Below are 18,998 nucleotides of genomic sequence, written 5' to 3'. Positions count from 1 at the left end.
GGTATGCTGACACCTTAAGAGTTCCCTTCACTGGAACTAAGGGGCCAAGCCCAACCCCTGAAAAACAACCCCACACCATAATCCTCCCTCCACCAAATTTACACTTGCCCCAATGCAGTCAGGCAAGTACCGTTGTCCTGGCAACCACCAAACCCAGACACGTCCATCGAATTGCCAGACAGAGAAGCGTGAGTGGTCACTCCAGAAAACACATCTCCACTGCTCTAGAGTCTAGTGGTGGTATGTTTTACACCACTGCATTTGAACAGGTGTACCTAATAAAGTGACCTAAATCAATCCCTGATCTAGGCATTGTGTCTTTTTTACACACAATTTTGGGTACATTCTTCTCCTCAGACTAAGAGAAAATAAAATAAGCCCTGGTTCACACCATTGCGTCTTGTCATGTGATTTTCCAGTTCCAAATTGCATGACAATGCCTATGGAACTGTTCAAATCAGTGCGAGTCTGAATTTGCAGTGTGGCACAGATTTTGAAAAAAAAAGATCTTGGCACCATCTTTGGCATTTTCATGTGCAACTTGCACAGATGTCAGGCAAGCTGCACATGAAATCGCACTGACCGGCAGCTTTGAAATTGCGCTACTTCAAGTGAAGTAGCGTGAATTAAAAGCCACATTCAGTGTGAACCAGGGCTTAGAGGAAGTTATCAAAACTGGAGCAGCTGTGCATAGCAACCAATCAGCTTCTATCTTCAGCTTGTTTAGTTAAGCTGTTGCTGTCAGCATAATACATATGTGCAGTGCTAAAAGGGTGGGCTTTAATGCCCACAGGCCACACATATGCATAATTGAGTGGCTGATGTGTCTGTGCCTAGAGCACACTCAGTGCAGAGACCAGCTGTTATAAAGAGAGCACCTGATCCCCACCATCGGTAGCTGACGGGGACAGTATTAAAAGGACAAATGTATCTTTAGTACAGTTTTCCCTTAATAAATCACCCACTCCCTGACTGCAGCCTGTCTGCACTTAGGCAGGCATTTTCACAGTCATGTGAAAAATTAAGTAAACTTGATAGAAATTGTTGACTTTTGTAACATATTTGAACAGGGAAACATTAGATCTGTATTCAAACTGCCTACAGATAAAAGGGGATATACTTAAATATGAACACAAGGAAAATGCACCTTTTCAATTTATTCAACAAAAATATCAATGTAATGCTGTACTATGAAACAATAAATACACCATTAGCATCAAAAGCTGGTATTGCTCCCTGTGGAGCAAATGACATCTTGTTGCCCACAAGTCTCTGATATTAATGGTTACATTTTTATTTTTTTGTTAACTTGTCCATGCAAAATGCCAATGGGAATGCAAGATTTACCTTGAACAACCTGTGATGACATCTCAGGGCTCTTGGAGACATCTTTTAGCACACATGGGTAGCTCTAGGGTTGATTCTGCTAGGTTGGCCAGTCTGGAGCAAATAAAAAGTTGCATAAATGCCACTTATAGATTATTTTCCTTACACTGGATTGATTATTTGAAATAATTTGTCAATCTTTTTACATCCTGTGCAGGCATCCACAAACTTCTGAGGGGCTTAGAGAACTTTATTGATCTTGGCTTGAGGATACCACATTCCTCAACCACCCTAGATAGCGGAGGTTTAAGACAAGTCCCACTTGCATTCTACCTAAGGAGATTTTAATCATTGACATCTAATGTGGAACAACTGATTCTTATTCCATGGATATGCAGTGGTAGTAAATGTAGATGTGTACTTTTTTTTTTTTCCCCTACAAGACATATCTACATTTTCATTATTTAGATTATTTCAGGTACTTGTATAGCGCCGTCAATTTATGCAGCGCTTTACATATATTGTACATTCACATCAGTCCCTAACCCTCAAGGGGTGTACAATCTAAGGTCCCTAACTCACATTCATACATACACATACTAGGGACAATTTAGACAGGAGCCAATTAACCTACCACCATGTCTTTGGAGTGTAGGAGGAAACCGGAGTACCCGGAGGAAACCCACGCAGGCACAGGGAGAACATGCAAACTCCAGGCAGGAGGTGCCGTGGCTGGGATTCGAACCAACGACCCGAGTACTGCCAGACGGAAGTGCTAACCATTTAACCACTGTGCTGCCAATTAAAAGATTATAAAAATAAATACAATCTGGGGAATGAACAATCTGCGCCACATTAACAAAGCAGAAAGACCTGTTTCAGGTTTATCTCTGACATTTTCCATTTCAGAATGAACTAGAAACTAGTGCAGGTCTGCACCAGATTGAGGGAATGCTGCAGTTTTCCATATAGAAAACTGACACAGATTTCTGCCTAATATGAGCCTATCATATGGGATGTGGGCTATCAGACAGCTCACACGTATTTCAATGCCAGTGCAGCGATTGCTGAGCACAAGCAGCGACCAAGCAGCGTTAACACCCTCCTCCTCCCCCTGCTGTGAGATCAGAGAATGCAGATCCATCTCTCTGTTCTTTATCCTATGCCCATCACAACCACAGAGTAGAGAAGGGATTATTCCTAAGAAAGAAGCTGCCCTTTGTTAATTAGGTGCAACTTCTGCTCCATTTTCTAAGTTTAGAAGAGTTGTGCAAGTATGGGCTTGCACAACCCTTTGTTAATTCCTCCCCACTGTGTATAATTTTGTGTCATTTGTTCAAGAATATTGTCTATTTATAGAAACTATTGGATTTAAGATTTAATGTTGACTATTAAAATAATTTAAAAAAGTCAGTTTCCATAGGGTGTATGTACTTTTCACATTATTGTACTTACCTTCCCCCTTTCCAATGAAGTTCTGTGCCAAGGACAGCCCTATACCTTTACTAAAGAACTTCTGGACAATCAGGTGACATAACTAGGCCTCCTTCAGTGACAATGAGCTGTCATTACTCCTGCATTGAACAGCACACCCATAATGACATGTCAATCAATGACCTTTAAAGCAGAAAAATTATGAGCCCAGGTGGACTCAAAGGAAAAGGTTGAATGATGCTGACTGCCCTTTAACCTGGAGGACTGGGCAACATCTAGTGGCAGAAATGAATGTCTGAGAAGTGGAGGGAGTTTGTAACTATTACTTTTTTTAAACCACTGCTGAGGAATCCACCCCAGAATAGGAGTTTAAGCAATGTGGTGTTGATTTGGAATTGCAAATTCCACTAAAGAGAACAAGAAAGCAAAATATTACCAACTACACAACTGGTTTTTTTTTTTGTAATAACTGATATTTGTGAATTGATTTTTTTTGTTATAAACCTTTATAAATATGTCAAGTTAAAGAAAATATATTAAAAACAAACATTTAAAAAGTAAAAATACAAACATTTTTGTCCATAGGTAAAATTAAAAAGCAAAAAGGGGATCTAAACTCTCAAAAGAATTTATAATCTGTATTAAATAGAACAACAGTGAATAGCGGAGCTGCAAGTGTTTTTAAAAACAGTACAAAGCTAGAAAATGTATCCCTACTATGTTGCACGGAATTGGTGACATGGTGTAGAGTTGCGGTATTGGTCTAGAACTCCAAACTGAAGTGGAAGATACTGAAGTGTCACAAGACCATGTAGCGCCTACATGATACCAGTAGATACTCCCCTGACAGTGCAGAAGTTATAAATATTTTCTAAATCTTCAGCTTTCATTAAAAGCCTGTTATCTGGTTGACACTGTGTCTCATATGCTTCCCTGGCAGAGACTACAAGCAGCCATGAGGACACACATTGCAAAGGTGTGATCCGCTGTTGTCACTATTAGGACACTGGCCCACAGCAATAATGTGCAGACAATACTGGAGTGAGTGCATGTAAGCAGGAAATAACTGAAAGGTGAAAACCACATAATACACAGTGCTTTAGCAAACAAAATATCAACCAATTAGTGTTGAGATGTACTTGAAGGACTTCTCCACGGTTCCCAGCATTCTTTGCTGCTGCTTGAGGTTCTGGGTCTGAACTACAAGATTTTACCAGTCCTTCCAAAATACAATAGAGAATTTCCTGTTCATTAAGTGGTTGTAAACTCAGATGCTCTGTACATGTTATTAGTAAGGCTTACCATCAACACAATACATCAGATGTTAAAATTACAGTATGGTTTCTGAAATACCTCTCATCTGTGCTGCTAACATGAATACTCCGCTTCTCCTCTACTCTGCATAGCCCAGGTCCTGCTCTGCATGACTTTTTCCCTGTCTCCTCCCTGAGCCTTGCAAAGCAGAGTAGAGGAAAAGCTATCAATTATGTACACTGAACAGCCCAATTGCTGCCTGTGATGTGGGCAGCTAGAAGCCGAAAGGGCCAGAACAGAGCAAAGAACAGGAGCATACACACTGATGCAGCAATGCTGAAGAGGCTAGATTAGTCTGCAGATGGTTGCCAGAGTAAATCCAGAATTATATGCAACTTGCAGCACTAATAAATGTTATCTTTAATGAAATATTAAAAAAATAAAAGGGCACAAGTTATTAGACAATTTTAATAATCCTTTTATGAGGATTTTTTTCTGGGTTTACAACCAATTTAATGTTTTAATTTCTAGTTAAACACAGACTAGAAAGTTTAGGTCTTCTTTAAATCTGTTCAGTGGGCCAGCCTGCAGCCTAAAGACACATTGCATATCAGCAAAACGATAGGCTGAAAGATTACTTGTAGTGGTGCACTGAAATGAAAAATTCTGGTGCCGAAGCGGATACCAAAAATTTAGAATGCACTTGGTCGAAAACCAAAACATCTGCATATGTGGGGGGTGGGGAGGCTCAAATTTTTTTCTTTATTTTGTTTTTAACTTTAATGTGTATTTTATTTCTTTTTTAACTTATGGATGTTGTGCTATCACATAGGGGACCAATGCAATTAAATGTAATTACCGGCTTTTTTCCCTTCACTTTAGCTCGAAGAATGAGCTGTCATTCTCCCCTCTGCTAAAGGAAAGGGGTGGAGCCACCCAGTGACATTACCCAGTGAGCCCACCCCTTAGTTTCCTTTAGCGGAGGGGAGACTGACAGCTCTTGGAGCTATAATGAAGGAGAAAAAAAAAAAAAGCTGGTAATTACATTTAAAACCCGTCAGTTACATTTAGCAGGTTCTCTCTGTATACACTGCTCCTCTCCTGCCTTTCTCTGCCACCGCCCCCCATATGCAGTACACACAGCCCCCTATCAGCACCTGTATCTGCTAAAATTTTCCCATCAGCAAAATGCCAATAGGGCTATTTTCGGCTGATATGTTTCCGCTGCTGAAATTTAGGGGCATCCTTAGTTACTTGCCCATTAGGCGGCCCACTGCATTTTCCAATTGATAAGCAAACCAAACTCCTAACTGCAAACTCTTCATCAAATAAATCTACACAAACCACAGTCACTGCTGTAAAAAACATGGCTTATTTGAACAGTCTTTGGGAACCTCCTCCTAACACTTTGTTTTTCCAGACCATTTTATTTAGCCAATTCGAAGCTCATTCTCCAGGCCATAGATCTTTGCCTTCAAGTTGCGCAGTTCACCCTGGAGTTTGTGTGTACGCTTGTTTCCCTGGCGTACTGCACCAAGGATGGCCAGATCCTGGTCGGGTCCGATGTTCAGCGTGACCTGTAGTTATTTGGAAATTGCAAGATGAAAAAGCAAATATTAAAAGGTTCTGCAAACCCAATAAAGTCTACAATTCCCAAAAGACATTTATATCATTTACAAACTGGCTTAAAAGAAAGCCCAAGAGAAATATAAAAAGGTTGCCATAGCCAAACTCTCTGAAACACAGGTTGGCTGGCTGTCATGCTATTTTTATGGTTTAGCAGAAAACTATAAATTTTTTATTTTAGTCTAACATGGACGTGAGCAGACTAAAGGGCTTCATGGGAAAGTTATACAATGCCAAATATATAGAATTTAGTACAGGTATGTATGCAATTGTGAATGTTATTAGCGGTTTTCTCAGGATTTTATTTTGTATACAGCATTCTTTTAAGCTGAACCTGTCAGTCTAGTTATACTGGAGCTGCCATTAGTAAATGGTTTATAAATGAGTCCCTACAGTTAGAGAAATATTTATAAACCAAGTCATACATGTAAAAGAACAGTCTATGTAGAGTACTTGTCTTCCCTGCTGCCTGTGTTGCCAAGCTCTGCTCCAAATCTACATGCAAAGTGCACAATGAAAGCAACACTTCCAAAAGTGTCAATTTTCCATTGGTCCATACCTGTGGCATTCCTGTGGGAGCAGAGAATCACTATAGTATTCACTGCTACTACAGTGATCGCCACTGTCTTCCAGGTCCCATGCCGTGTGGCTGCCCTGCTACGTAGGTAACACAGTGGGTCCCTTGTTCAGCACAGATGCCAATCACAGAACAGCTTGCACTTTTCTTAATGAATGTAAAGTGTTCTCTGATTTGACGAAATAGAGTGGTGATGTTCCCCATGTTCACTATTCAGCAAGGCAGAAAACAAAATTAAGATTTTTTGTTTACCTGTAAAATCTTTTTTTGGAATACCTCACAAAACACAGATGATATCATATTCATGACTACTTGGGTTATGCTGCCAACTTCAGGTGAATGGACACTGCCCAAAAATGTCAGGAATCACTGTCTAGGAATAACTCCCAGCTCAGCCACCACTCAGTTTTGCATCAATGAAAAAAACAAAAGGGAGGGATCTCTGTGTCCTCTGATGTACCCAAGAAACAGATTTTACAGCTAAACTAAAAATCCGAACTTATTCGTACTTCACAGGACGCAGATGACTTCATATTTATGACTACCTGGGATGTCTCAAATCACTGAATATTAGGGGTGGGTAACACAGCAACAAGACCAAATGCACCCAAAATCCAAAAACAGAGCGAAGAGATCCCCACTGCAAATCACTCAAATTGGCACCCCCAAAGGGTTGAGCATCTACCTGGTAGACCGCAGTAAATGTGTGCAGAGAAGACCAGGTAACAGACTTACAAAACAGAAGTTTGGTGCAGAATTACCCCTGCTGGAATGCCCTTGATGAGGCCTGAGATATGGGCTGATAAATCCACCCAGAAATTGTGGATCCAGAAGAAGCCTGACCCTTGAGGAGACCCTCAGGCAGAACAAACTGGGAATCAAGACTGTCAAAGCTGTAGACTTCAGAGAAACTTGCACCACATCCAAAGAGTGCAGACATTACTTACCCATTACGTTGGGGGCACCCTGCAGAGCCTTCAGGGACTTAATTCTCTACCCAGGGAATTACAGCCCAGGATCTGTAGAGCATCTTGTCAGCGAGGTCACCTGGTAATCTGTACCCTGGTGATCACTGCCCTGCAGCTTTACAGGCTGTCTCCACACTTGCATACAGGGCCTGGGCAAAGTCCCTCTTGGTTGGCCTACTGGCCATATTGACCAATCTGGATGAAGCCCTCCATTGTCCCAACATGGTACTTTAGGAATAGGTCCTTAAAGATAGGACTAAACCCCACAAATTGAGAGAGACATGTGAAGGCACATCCAACACCTAAAAGCAAAGTATTAACCGATTTTTGGGGATTTATGCCCATTTGAAGATGACAGCATGACCCAAGTAGTCATAAATATGTGATGTACAATTAAGAAAATCCATACCCATTATTGCTCCATGCACACAAGGGTCAGAACCTCTGGCATCAAAAATGCATCATAAAAATGCTCATAGTGGCTTGTGTTGCACAAGAGTTTATGGGCATTTGCTTTTATAAGTTTTTTTCCCTCAAAACATTCCCCTCTGCTCATTTTTCAACGTACACTTGAAAATGCAGAATGCGCCTAAACACCGCGTTTATGAGTAATGAGTTTAATAGTGTTAAGCCTTTTTCTGCCCAAAAGCTCCTCTCAAAAATGCATTCTGAAGGTTTTTTTTTCTGCCTCTAAATGCTCCTCTGAAAATATGCCTGTAAACGTCCTAATGTGCACGGACACATAGGCTAACATACAGCTGCTTCTATAGGCTGGAAAAAAAAAATGAAACCCCCCCCAAAACACCAGTATAAGCAGCATTTTATTATGCCCAGTGTGCATGGACCCTTAAGCAGAAGTTAAAAGAAAAAAAAACAAAACAAAAAAAAAGAACACAGTTTTAGTCACATCACATACCTGTAATAATGTATGTCCCACATTGTGCAGGCAGCTGGATCCTAGAGAACTCCTCTGTTTAGAGCAGCGGTTCTCATCCTGGGGGTCGCGACCCCTTTGGGGGTCGAACGACGCTTCCACAGGGGTCGCCTAAGACCATCGGAAAACACATATTTCCGATGGTCTTAGGAACCGAGACACCGCTCCTCGCCGCCGCCACCGCCGTCTCCAGGTGTGGGCGGGATGACATGCCGCCCCTGTCATCTGGACACACCTCGAGATCAATCCTCGCCTGTGATTGGCCGCCGGCACTGTAGCTCAGGAGAGGCACACAGGCGGCCAATCACCGGCAAAGAGGTAGAGCTTGGAGAGGAGGAGCCGAGCGGCACCTCGAAGATCGAGCGAGTGAAGAGGAGGAGAGCGGCCGGAGAAGGAAGACATCTGACAGGTAAGTGTTGGTACCATGGGAGAGGGAGGGAGCGAGCGAGCCCAGGCTGGAGCAGGGGTCTGCAAGGTAAGTATCATTGGTGTCAGTGGGAATAGTGCCCCATCATTGGTGTCACTAATACCAATGATGGGGCACTATTCCTCCCACTGACACCAACGATGGGACACTATTCCTCCCACTGACACCAACGATGGGACACTATTCCTCCCACTGACACCAACGATGGGACACTATTCCCCCCACTGACACCAACGATGGGGCACGATTCCTCCCCCAAATGACACCAACGATGGGGCACGATTCCTCCCCCCACTGACACCAACGATGGGGCACAATTCCTCCCCCCACTGACACCAACGATGGGGCACAATTCCTCCCCCCACTGACACCAAGGATGGGGCACAATTCCTCCCCCCACTGACACCAAGGATGGGGCAGTATTCCTCCCCCCACTGACACCAAGGATGGGGCACTATTCCTCCCCCCACTGACACCAAGGATGGGGCACTATTCCTCCCCCCACTGACACCAAGGATGGGGCACTATTCCTCCCCCCACTGACACCAAGGATGGGGCACTATTCCTCCCCCCACTGACACCAAGGATGGGGCAGTATTCCTCCCCCCACTGACACCAAGGATGGGGCACTATTCCTCCTCCCACTTATACCAATGACGGGGCACTATTCCTCCCACTGACACCAATGATGGGGCACTATTCCTCCCACTGATACCAATGATGGGACACTATTCCCCCCCACTGATACCAATGATGGGGCACTATTCCTCCCACTGATACCAATGATGGGGCACTATTCCTCCCACTGACACCAATGATGGGGCACTATTCCTCCCACTGATACCAATGATGGGACACTATTCCCCCCCACTGATACCAATGATGGGACACTATTCCTCCCACTGACACCAATGATGGGACACTATTCCTCCCACTGATACCAATGATGGGACACTATTCCTCCCACTGACACCAATGATGGGGCACTATTCCTCACACTGACACCAATGATGGGGCACTATTCCTCCCACTGACACCAATGACGAGGCACTATTCCTCCCACTGATACCAATGACGGGGCACTATTCCTACCAATGACGGGGCACTATTCCTCCCACTGACACCAATGACGGGGCACTATTCCTCCCACTGACACCAATGACGGGGCACTATTCCTCCCACTGACACCAATGACGGGGCACTATTCCTCCCACTGACACCAATGAAGGGGGCACTATTCCTCCCACTGACACCAATGACGGGGCACTATTCCTCCAACTGATACCAATGATGGGGCACTATTCCTCCCACTGACACCAATGATGTGGCACTATTCCTCCTACTGCAAAATTACAGTTATGAAGTAGCAACGAAAATAATTTTATGGTTGGGGGTCACCACAACATGAGGAACTGTATTAAGGGGTCGCGGCGTTAGAAAGGTTGAGAACCACTGGTTTACAGGGATACCTTGTCCTCTTCCTTAAGTTTAAGGACAGGAAGAAGGCAAGGTACCCCTGCACTGAAGAGTTCCCCAGGATCCAGCAGCCTGCATAACGTGGGACATACATCATTACAGGTAAGTGAAGTGACTAGCGGGAGGGTTTTTTTTTTTTTTTAAAGCTAAAACTTCAGCTTTCAAAATGTCAGAGCTACTATTTCAGAATTCTTGTTCTGCAGGTCAGCTGACCAAGAATTATGAAATAGTTTTTTGGTTTTTTTTTCCAGCCTATAGAAGCAGCTCTATGTTAGCCTATGTGTCCATGCACATTAGGGCGTTTACAGGCATATTTTCAGAGGAGCATTTTTTCCTCTTGCACAGTGGAGATGTCAATCCAGGCATGCAATCCCTGCAGGCGTTGTTGCCCATGACATGGGCAGCTAGGAGATCAATCCCTATAATAAGCCAGGAGTAAAAACAGCTTATTAGAGGACCAGTGGCAATGCAGCAGATGCTGAATAAGCCTTCACATCAATGTCACCTGCACCACTTGTGAGAGAAGCAGGCCTTTGATTTATCCTCATCCTCACCTTGAAAAGCTGCTTTTCCACATCCCGCAGCCGCTGGCGGAGAAGTTTGATGTCTGTTTTGAAGCCCTCTACCTCCATGTTGCGACGTTTCTCCAGAGCTTCGTAGCGTTGGGTCATAAGCTGAAGACGTTTGGCGACCTTGTCAGAACGTTCCTGAAATATGGAAGGAGACTAGCAATAGGCTGGGAGGAGAAACCACAGGGCTTATGAACAGTATGAAAATCCTTGGAGTTTCACTTAAAGTAATACAAAGCCTACAATATAATCCTGCCAACTTATTTTACAACAGAATTAAAAGGGCGCTGGGATAGGGAACAACTGGAATGCGAAGTATGAAACTTATGTTTGCTTTTTACTTCTGGTATGTACCGAAGATCTTTATAAGAGCTCTGTTATGAGCTGGACTGATCACTTCAAGGTCTATCACTGGCTACATGTTTATGAAGTGGTAACTGGTAAATTCAATGCAATTCCAGACTCACATCATCCAGGAATAAGTACTTTTTAACTAAAAGGTCAATTCATTAGAAGATTATCAGAGCTCTATGTGCTGGGGTGGGGGGGGAGACAAAGTATCCATTGTTTACTGTACTGTGTGGTTTGTTCACATTTATATTTTCTATTCCAGATTGTAGCACAATCTTCTGTGTATCTGTGTTATTTCTGTGTGCAAAATTGTTTTTAAAACTTCCATGTCCATAAACCTCCTATATAGATCTTACCTTGAATATCTCCCGTCCGACATCTCCTTCCTCCCGGATCTTTGCTAGCTCGTCCTCCAGGGCTACGCACTGCTCTCGGTACATGTCTGCTAGTCGATGAGCCTGTGAGAGCTGTTCCATTAGGCTCTACAAGTCAAAAGAGAGCAAGAAAGCTCTGGTGTTACTAGAATGGATGACTATAGTGTGGAAGGTGTTATTAAATGTCTAGTTCCTGCCAAACTCCATTTTTAGCTTTGGAAAGAGTGGAGAACATTTATACTATATTTCATGTTTTTATGTATGTCTAACACCATTGTGGAGATTCTCCTTCACGTCCAGTCTGTGCTGCCCATGCAAAACATTTCAGAGGAGCAGCTGTTACTGGGACAGGGAGGCACAGACAGCAATAGAAACATTGTAGAAATGCATCTTTCCCACTCTACTAAACCATGTTTTTGATGATGTGCCCATTGGAGATATATCCCATCACTTCCTGTGCTGTCCAATGTCTCCGGCTTACTCCTCGGTCCAGCACCTGCAGACCTCTTCAGGCAAAAAGACATTCATGCCATTCCGCCCATTTACTGAGCCAAGCATGTTAACACAAGCCCCAGTGGGGGAGGGGGGGCACACCATGCAGGCTGGGATCAATGTACTCCAGGACTAGTGGCACTCACACAATTACATATTGAACACCAAAATAAATAAAAAAAAAAAAAAAAAAAGGGGGGGGATAGTTTGATGCGCCACGCGATCGGTGCTGCTGCTGGTGTGAATACGCCCTAAGGACGCTCAGGTACATTTGGATATGTTGCTGCCTTCAGGGGATTGGACACTGGGAAACAAAGCTGTAAGACAGCCTGGTATACGCCCTCCCCACTCCCACCATGCTTCTGTTTTGCAGCAATAGTGTAAGATGATCATAAGAACAGATGGGAGGGACCTGTGTCCCTTAAGTAAAGGGTTTTATGGCAAGTCAAAAGTTCTGTATTTGTAATTGTACATTATGGGACACCAGGTAAAGTAATTCAGGTACATTGGAATGTCCAAAAGCAGTCCAACTAAAGGGTAGGCAACAAAACGAAAATGCCAACAGGCCCACAAGTAACCATAGGTTAACAGAGGGGGCACAATAGCGCTTACAGAGCTGCTTGAATAACCCTACATCCAAAGCTGGCATCATTGTAGGCCAGAACAACCACCTTATAAGAACTTAAACATTGTAAACAAAAGGCCAGGTGCCAGCCTTGCAAATTTGAGAAACAGATGCAAATACTGAAAAGCCCAAGAGCACTAAATCTAGTAGAGCCCACCTTGACAGGGAAGGGTAAAAACTATATCCTTAAGGCCGTAGGATGGAAGAGCAGCCAAATCCACCTGGAGTGCAATGAAAGGCAGGCTGTCCTCTGCAGAGACCCACAGGAGTGACAGAAAGAGAGCTAATCTATCAAAGGAAACTAAGTTGAGAGATAGTCCCGAACAGTGAGTACCAAATGCAAACAGCAGAGGAAATCTCCTTAGGAGGCTTTGGAGTAGGACAGGGACGGTAGAACAATGTCCTGGTTACAGATGAAAGTAAGAAACCACCTTGGGATGAAAGGTGTCTGTGTAACATAACAAAAGGTTCTTTACAGAATAAAGCCACCAACCCAAAACTTTAGCTTGCAGAGGTGATGGCAACGAGGAAGGCAACTTTGTGAGTAAAAGAGATTGAAGTATCCCGGAGCAGTTCAAAGGGAAGAGCAGACCGAACTAAGTTCATGTTCCAAGAAGTCACTGGGGAACAATGTGAGCCACAGTCTGCACAAAATCCTTTACCAAGAAGTGACATGCAAGTGGTATGCAGAAAAGAATTGATGATATTTTACTCTTGATGGTATTCAAGGGCAATTGTTGATCCAGAAAAGATAAGATTCACACCACAGTATACCTTTTTGGGTGGAAAACCTCCACTACTTGTACTTGCACTATGGGAAATAAGCTATCCAGTTGTGATTGTAGACTGTGTGAGAAGAAAATTTTCTAGATTTTAAAGCATAGGGATAACCAAATCAGGCATACCTGTCTTTTAAAAACTGTGCTTCAACAGCCAAGCCATTGAAACTACAGTCCTGAGGAACAGAAGATCTGGGAGGTCCCATTATGAGTCTGCCAGGAGTCAGAGGATTTACAAGCATGATATCTGCCGGGCCAGTTCAGTGCAATGAGAATCGCCGGCATGCCCTCCATGTCAAGCCTACGGAGCAAGCAAAAAAGTCTCCAGAGCATCCACTGTGATAACTAGAGGATCCCAGGACCTGAAAACAAACATGGTCATTTTGTGTTGAACCTGGAAGCCAGGAGGTCCACATCCAGCCTCCTCCACGTACAATCACCTTGGGGTGAAGAACTTCTTCACCAGATATTGACGACTGAGAATGTCTGCCTGCCAATTTTCCACGCCTAGGATGTGCATGGCAGAATAGGCCTGAACATGATGCTTCCTGGACTGCAGGGTCTGAACTTAGAAGAGGAGAATCTGAAGTTTTCCTGAGGAAAAAAAAACCTGAACTGGCCAGTATCCAGGACGAGCACTACATACACAAAGCAATGAGACTGCGTTGACGTTGACTACTCGAGGTTTGGGCATTCTTGATGTCCACAGAGACCAGAAGATGTTGCAGATGGAATAAAGCATTGACTGACCCTGAAGACTCCATGCAGAATATTAGTACCAGAGAGAAAGTGCTGAGAACCTTTAGTTCCGGAACGGTTTTAATTCCCTCATTCCCCAGTAGAAACCGTGGAATCTTTCTAACTCTCGAACAAGAACTATGTCACCTTGAGAGAGCAGCCTTGCCAGAGCAGCATGATGGTCAACTAGTCTTTGCAGGAATGTTGGCAGGTTAGACAACAAAGCGGGACAGAGGCAGATATTTAAATTCTAGCTTGTAGCCCCTGGATAGCATGTCCTTGCATGACCCAAGCATCTGAAAAATCCTGGCACCAGATGGACATGGGCCAAAAGACACCTCTCCACTTTAACAAGTGAGCACATCTGCTCATTGTAAGGAGGACTTGTTTGTGGACTTTTGCTGTGAGTCCTGGACTCCAAAAGTCCTCTGAGTCCCAGGTTTCGCCTAGGAATTGGAGGCAGTGAAAGGAACTTGCCTTACCCTCAGGGGTAGACTGTTTTTTATACTGGAGTTTAGCCTTCTTTTGATGGGGCAAAAAGGGTACTCTACCCGAAAAAGGTGGTCCAGGGAAGTATGTATACAAAATGCATTTTCAACACTGATGCTTCTCAGACCACCATTTGAGCAGTCTTTCATATGTGCACTGGAAAAAAAAAAAGAAAAGAGACCCATTCTGGATATTAGGAGTATAATAGTCGCTAGGCCGTTAATACAGTAGAGTAGGTCCAGAGGTGTGAACGTCCATTGTTGGGAGGGCAGAAGGATCTGTTAGGATAGAGCCAGGATCCTGACACATCTGTGGATCAGACACCTAAGGTGTGGCAGATGAGAATAAGGTTTTGGAAAGGGCTTCTATTATCCACATAATCTTTAAACATTGGGGTGTCCTCCACAGGGACAGAGCCTTGTTAAGCCCGTCCCCAATAGCATAGTGCGCAGTAAAATCACCTAGAAGTGAAGACCTTATCTGAATTAAGCCCATCACCATACAAAACAGGTTGCAGTAGTGAGTGTACTGGAAAGGTCTTAAGTTGTGGGCTGAAAAGAATCTAGGCTGGTAACTAGTTATAGCTGACCCAGGCTGCTCCAAGTCTAGGCATGTACATACTGCATCAGTAAGGAACAAAATGGTATCTTTAAGAGTTATGTCTGCACATGAGACTACCAATGCACCAACTCCTCAAACAATGATGGGGTGCAATTCTCCTCATCCTTACTTGACCATGCAGAAGCTGCTGCAGCCATGAGGTAAGGACTCTGGATGAGAGGGTGTAACAGCCTACTTGGGACCTCTGTGTTCAGAGTTAGCTAACAAAGCTGAAATTTTCCCCATAAGCACAAATATAGTACCAGAGAATTCCTTCCTGGACAAGACAGAGGAGGGAGCCAGCCCTGAAAGAGGACTCGGAGGTGTGTTGATTCAGGCAGGGGACAGTGGCCCCAGCTATTTGTGACAGGTTCAATGGGAGAAACACTGCAAGTGACCGTGGAATGGTTTAGGATCGTACACTGCCAACATTCGACCAGACTGCTGCCTTTAGCAGGGGTGTAAAAATTGAATTGTGGGCCGCATCAGCATTATGGTTGCTCTCAAAGGGACGGTTGTATCTCCAAGTCTAGGTGTTCAGAGCGCCCACCCCTCAAACATGTCAAGAGCCCACCCCACCTTTGGAGGTCAAGAGTTTGCCACGTTCCTAACATCACAATGCACCCCCTTACCTTGGGCTGTTGCCGGAAAGAAGCTGAATGTTGAGGCCAGGGGAGGTGGAGACGAGGGGGTGCTGTGGCTACACAGAGAGGTGCAGGATCTGTAGGAGTTCTGTTCCCTTCTCTGCTGCTGACAAGGTAGGAGCAGAAATGAGGGGGGTGCGGCAGCTGCAGGAGAGGTGCAAGGGCCACATGAAATTGATTGATGGGTCGAAGTTAGCCCCTGGGCCTTGTGTCTGACACATGTGCCTTAGAGGATTCACCAGAGCTATGTAAAGCAGCACCAGGCTTCCTACATAAACAACAAAGACCTTACTGCAGCAGTGGTCCTAAGAGACCATGCAGTTCACAAAGTAGATACACTGGGGATAGAAAGGCAGGATCCAGGTGACATGCTCCATCCAAGCAGTCTTTGCCCTCCCGGTGGGCTTACTCCTGAACGAGTCTTTAGAGACAGAGCTGCACCAGATGGGTGCACTGCGAGCTCATGACTTGTAAAGCACTCTGGCTAACGCACACATTACACACAAGTGTCTAGGAGAGAGCCTTCAGTTCAGTGCCCACAGGACACATTACAAGCTGGCTCCACTGCTTCGTCCCAGCGGGGTCCAGGATTGCCAAGGATTAACCGATCTGGAAAGCTGCAACGTGAGCCCATTCCAGCTCTGCAACCATTGTTGACCAACTTACTAAAAAATGAATCTAGATAAAAAGACAAGGATTTGCTTCTTACAGAGCAGAGAAGATGTTAGTTCTTCTAAGGAGACTAGCAAAAAACTGGAGCATGATGGGAGCGGGAGGGGTTTACAGGGCTTATCCTACAGTTTTGCTACCAGTGTCCAATCTCCTGAAGGCAGCAACATAACCCAGTGTACCTGAATTACTTCACCCTGTGTATCTTAATACATGAATAAGAAAAAAAAGTTTAGAAATTCAAATTTTGGTATGGCTACAAGCCCCTACCCCCTAACCCCCAAAATCTCGACCATGCCCAAAGCTTTAGGAGTCTGCACAGCACTATATAATCACCTTGACTTCTTCAGTCCGTGATGTCCGAGCCGCTTTCTCGGCCTGTGACAATCTAAAGATTACCATCTCCTGCTCTCTCCCACGATCTGGGTCACAGCTCAAGGTCAACTGCTCTCGGCAACGATCGAGTTCCTGCAGCAGTCTGTCCTTCTCTGCCATCCAGGACTTCTCGTTGGCACGACCCTCAAATTTCAGCTGCAGGAAATCCCTGGTGCTCTCATAGAGGAGCTTCTGAGTCTTGTTCAGCCTACAGATGGCAGATTTTTAAAAATGTTTTTTTAACTCTGTTTATTGCAAACATAACGCATACACAGGATTGTCAACTATGCAAAGGTATACATTCCTACTCAGATTTGTTTCCAGCATGGCAATATATAGTGACAAAAATTAACACATAACATAAACAAGCCTCCATCTCCTATCCCTCCCCGATGAAGGACAATAACTACAATGGAGATATCATAATACCAAGCCTGTGAGACTGGTACCCTCAGTTACCTAGGTGGTACTATCATATAGAGTACAATCTTCTCATACAGGTTCATTTGATTGCATGTTGCTATCCACTGAATTAAGGTAGTGGTGGACTGCATCCATTTAAGGGCTATCATTTGGTTTCTTTTAGAAAGGTTCTAGGGCAGCCTTTCTCAACAGGGGTGCCGCCAGAGGTCTTCTGGGGTGCCATGGGGAGAAAGGCTGTCACTTAAGCCCGAGCTCCCAATCCCCGGCCGCACTGTACGTCGGCACTGGGAGCCATCACATCACTCAGCAAAGTGAAGGGGAGTGTCTTCTGTGCTCTCTGCTTCCCCCTAGAGTGCAGTACGTGGCTGTGTAATGGAAGCTAAGGTACCGTAACGTTTCATAATGCTGTATACATGTGCCTGTATGTGTACATACACATGTATGTGTATACATGTACATGAGTATGTGTGTGTGTGTATGTATGTGTACATGTGTATGTATGTGTACATGTGTATATGTATGTGTACGCATGTATGTGTGTACGTTGTGATAATTGTGCGTAGAGATACGGACGCTGACAATCATATTTGTATCATACCCTACAAAGATCATTCTCACTCTATCTTGGAATGGAATGTGATCTGTATGTGTGTGTGCACTGGGGTCACAAATGCATAAGGCACAGCTGGATACGCTTCATGGTTGTAACCCCAATTAAGCCTGGTGCCAGAGGGTCTGAAACACTTTCATCTGCCCAGTCATAAAACTATAACTCAGTCGTCACTTGACATGAAACATTATCTCAGAGTGGCCATAAAATGCACATCCCACTTGAATCACTTTTTCATACAAATTCATAAACCTTAACAGGAACAGGGCACATTAAAATAAAGCATATATTCAGATAGGTCATTTTGATACGAGTCACCTGACACCTTACATCCCTATGTGGCGTCTACAAGAGAGTAGAAAGCAATATATTTTTATCTGGAATGGTAAGTTATGGCATATTTGGTGTCTGGACGTTCAGAATATGATTCTGCATATTAATCTGCCAGTGGCTAGGATGCTACATGTACATATTGAAGGTGATTGACCATGGTATAAACTTGGAGGAATTTGGTCATAGCCTGGGTCCCCCGCCTAACACCCCTCCCCAAATGAGGCGATTAGCCCTTGGCTTCAGTAGCCACCCCCTGCTGGGACACTAGAAAAAAGGCCGTCATGCCTGAAGAGAAAAGAAGAGATTCTCCCTTTTAACACCAGGAACCATCTTTGGGAGAAAAGACAACCTTCATTTTAACCTTTTTAGTAATAAATCCTATTTTCTGAAAAGTGTTGAAGCTGTCTCTAAGGCTTTTAATGAAAACTAAAAGATTCCCCGTCTCTGAAGAGTGCTACTGTGTGTTTTAACCCTCTGCATACATCTGTCTGCGGTGGCAGTGTGTATACAGACGCTTATTCAAACATCATAGTGTTACTGCTAAGATTTGTGAGTTTCCTACTTCTCTATAAAAAGGTGGTGGTGGCAGTGTGAAGGGTTAATTGCGTAATTAACCTGACCCAGTAACAATCGCTCTCAGGCTGCTGGCACACAGGATTGTGGTCCAGAAAGCTGGAAAATCTTTGTGCAGGGCGCAGCTGAGAGTGGCATTGTTACGCAAGTGGCAGTGCGGTCTTAGATCGGCTGGTCCTTCGGTCACAAGTTGTTGAGAAGGGCTGGGGTTTGACGGTGTGCCCGTCACATACGTGTGTGTGTGTTTTTATATATGTGTATATGTATTTTACTTTTAAACTCGACCCCCTATTCCTGTCCTTTCAGAACTGCTTTTTTAGGACTTGTTCGTA

The 18,998-nt window shown here is 44.2% G+C and overlaps 1 protein-coding gene across 3 annotated transcripts in view; it reads right to left on the bottom strand.

Moving 5' to 3' along the window:
* Positions 1-1,142: 1,142 nt before the first annotated feature.
* The window catches only part of CCDC77 (coiled-coil domain containing 77), a 56,697-nt gene continuing 38,841 nt past the window's right edge, over positions 1,143-18,998 (bottom strand). For all 3 annotated transcript variants that reach the window (XM_089671770.1, XM_089671768.1, XM_089671769.1), the window contains exons 9-12: positions 16,689-16,935; positions 11,299-11,424; positions 10,577-10,729; positions 1,143-5,591 (exon numbers count right to left, since the gene is read on the bottom strand). In XM_089671770.1, the coding sequence (XP_089527896.1) occupies positions 5,445-5,591; positions 10,577-10,729; positions 11,299-11,424; positions 16,689-16,935 (673 nt within the window). In that variant the 3' untranslated portion in view covers positions 1,143-5,444. The remainder of the gene's footprint in view (positions 5,592-10,576; positions 10,730-11,298; positions 11,425-16,688; positions 16,936-18,998) is intronic.

This window comes from Staurois parvus, unplaced genomic scaffold, assembly GCF_062004578.1.
Source record: "Staurois parvus isolate SC_StPar_1 unplaced genomic scaffold, SC_StPar_1.0 ptg000114l, whole genome shotgun sequence".
Lineage (NCBI taxonomy): Eukaryota > Metazoa > Chordata > Amphibia > Anura > Ranidae > Staurois > Staurois parvus.
The sequence above is the reverse complement of the archived record's forward strand: the minus strand, read 5'-3'. Positions and strand labels throughout refer to the sequence as shown.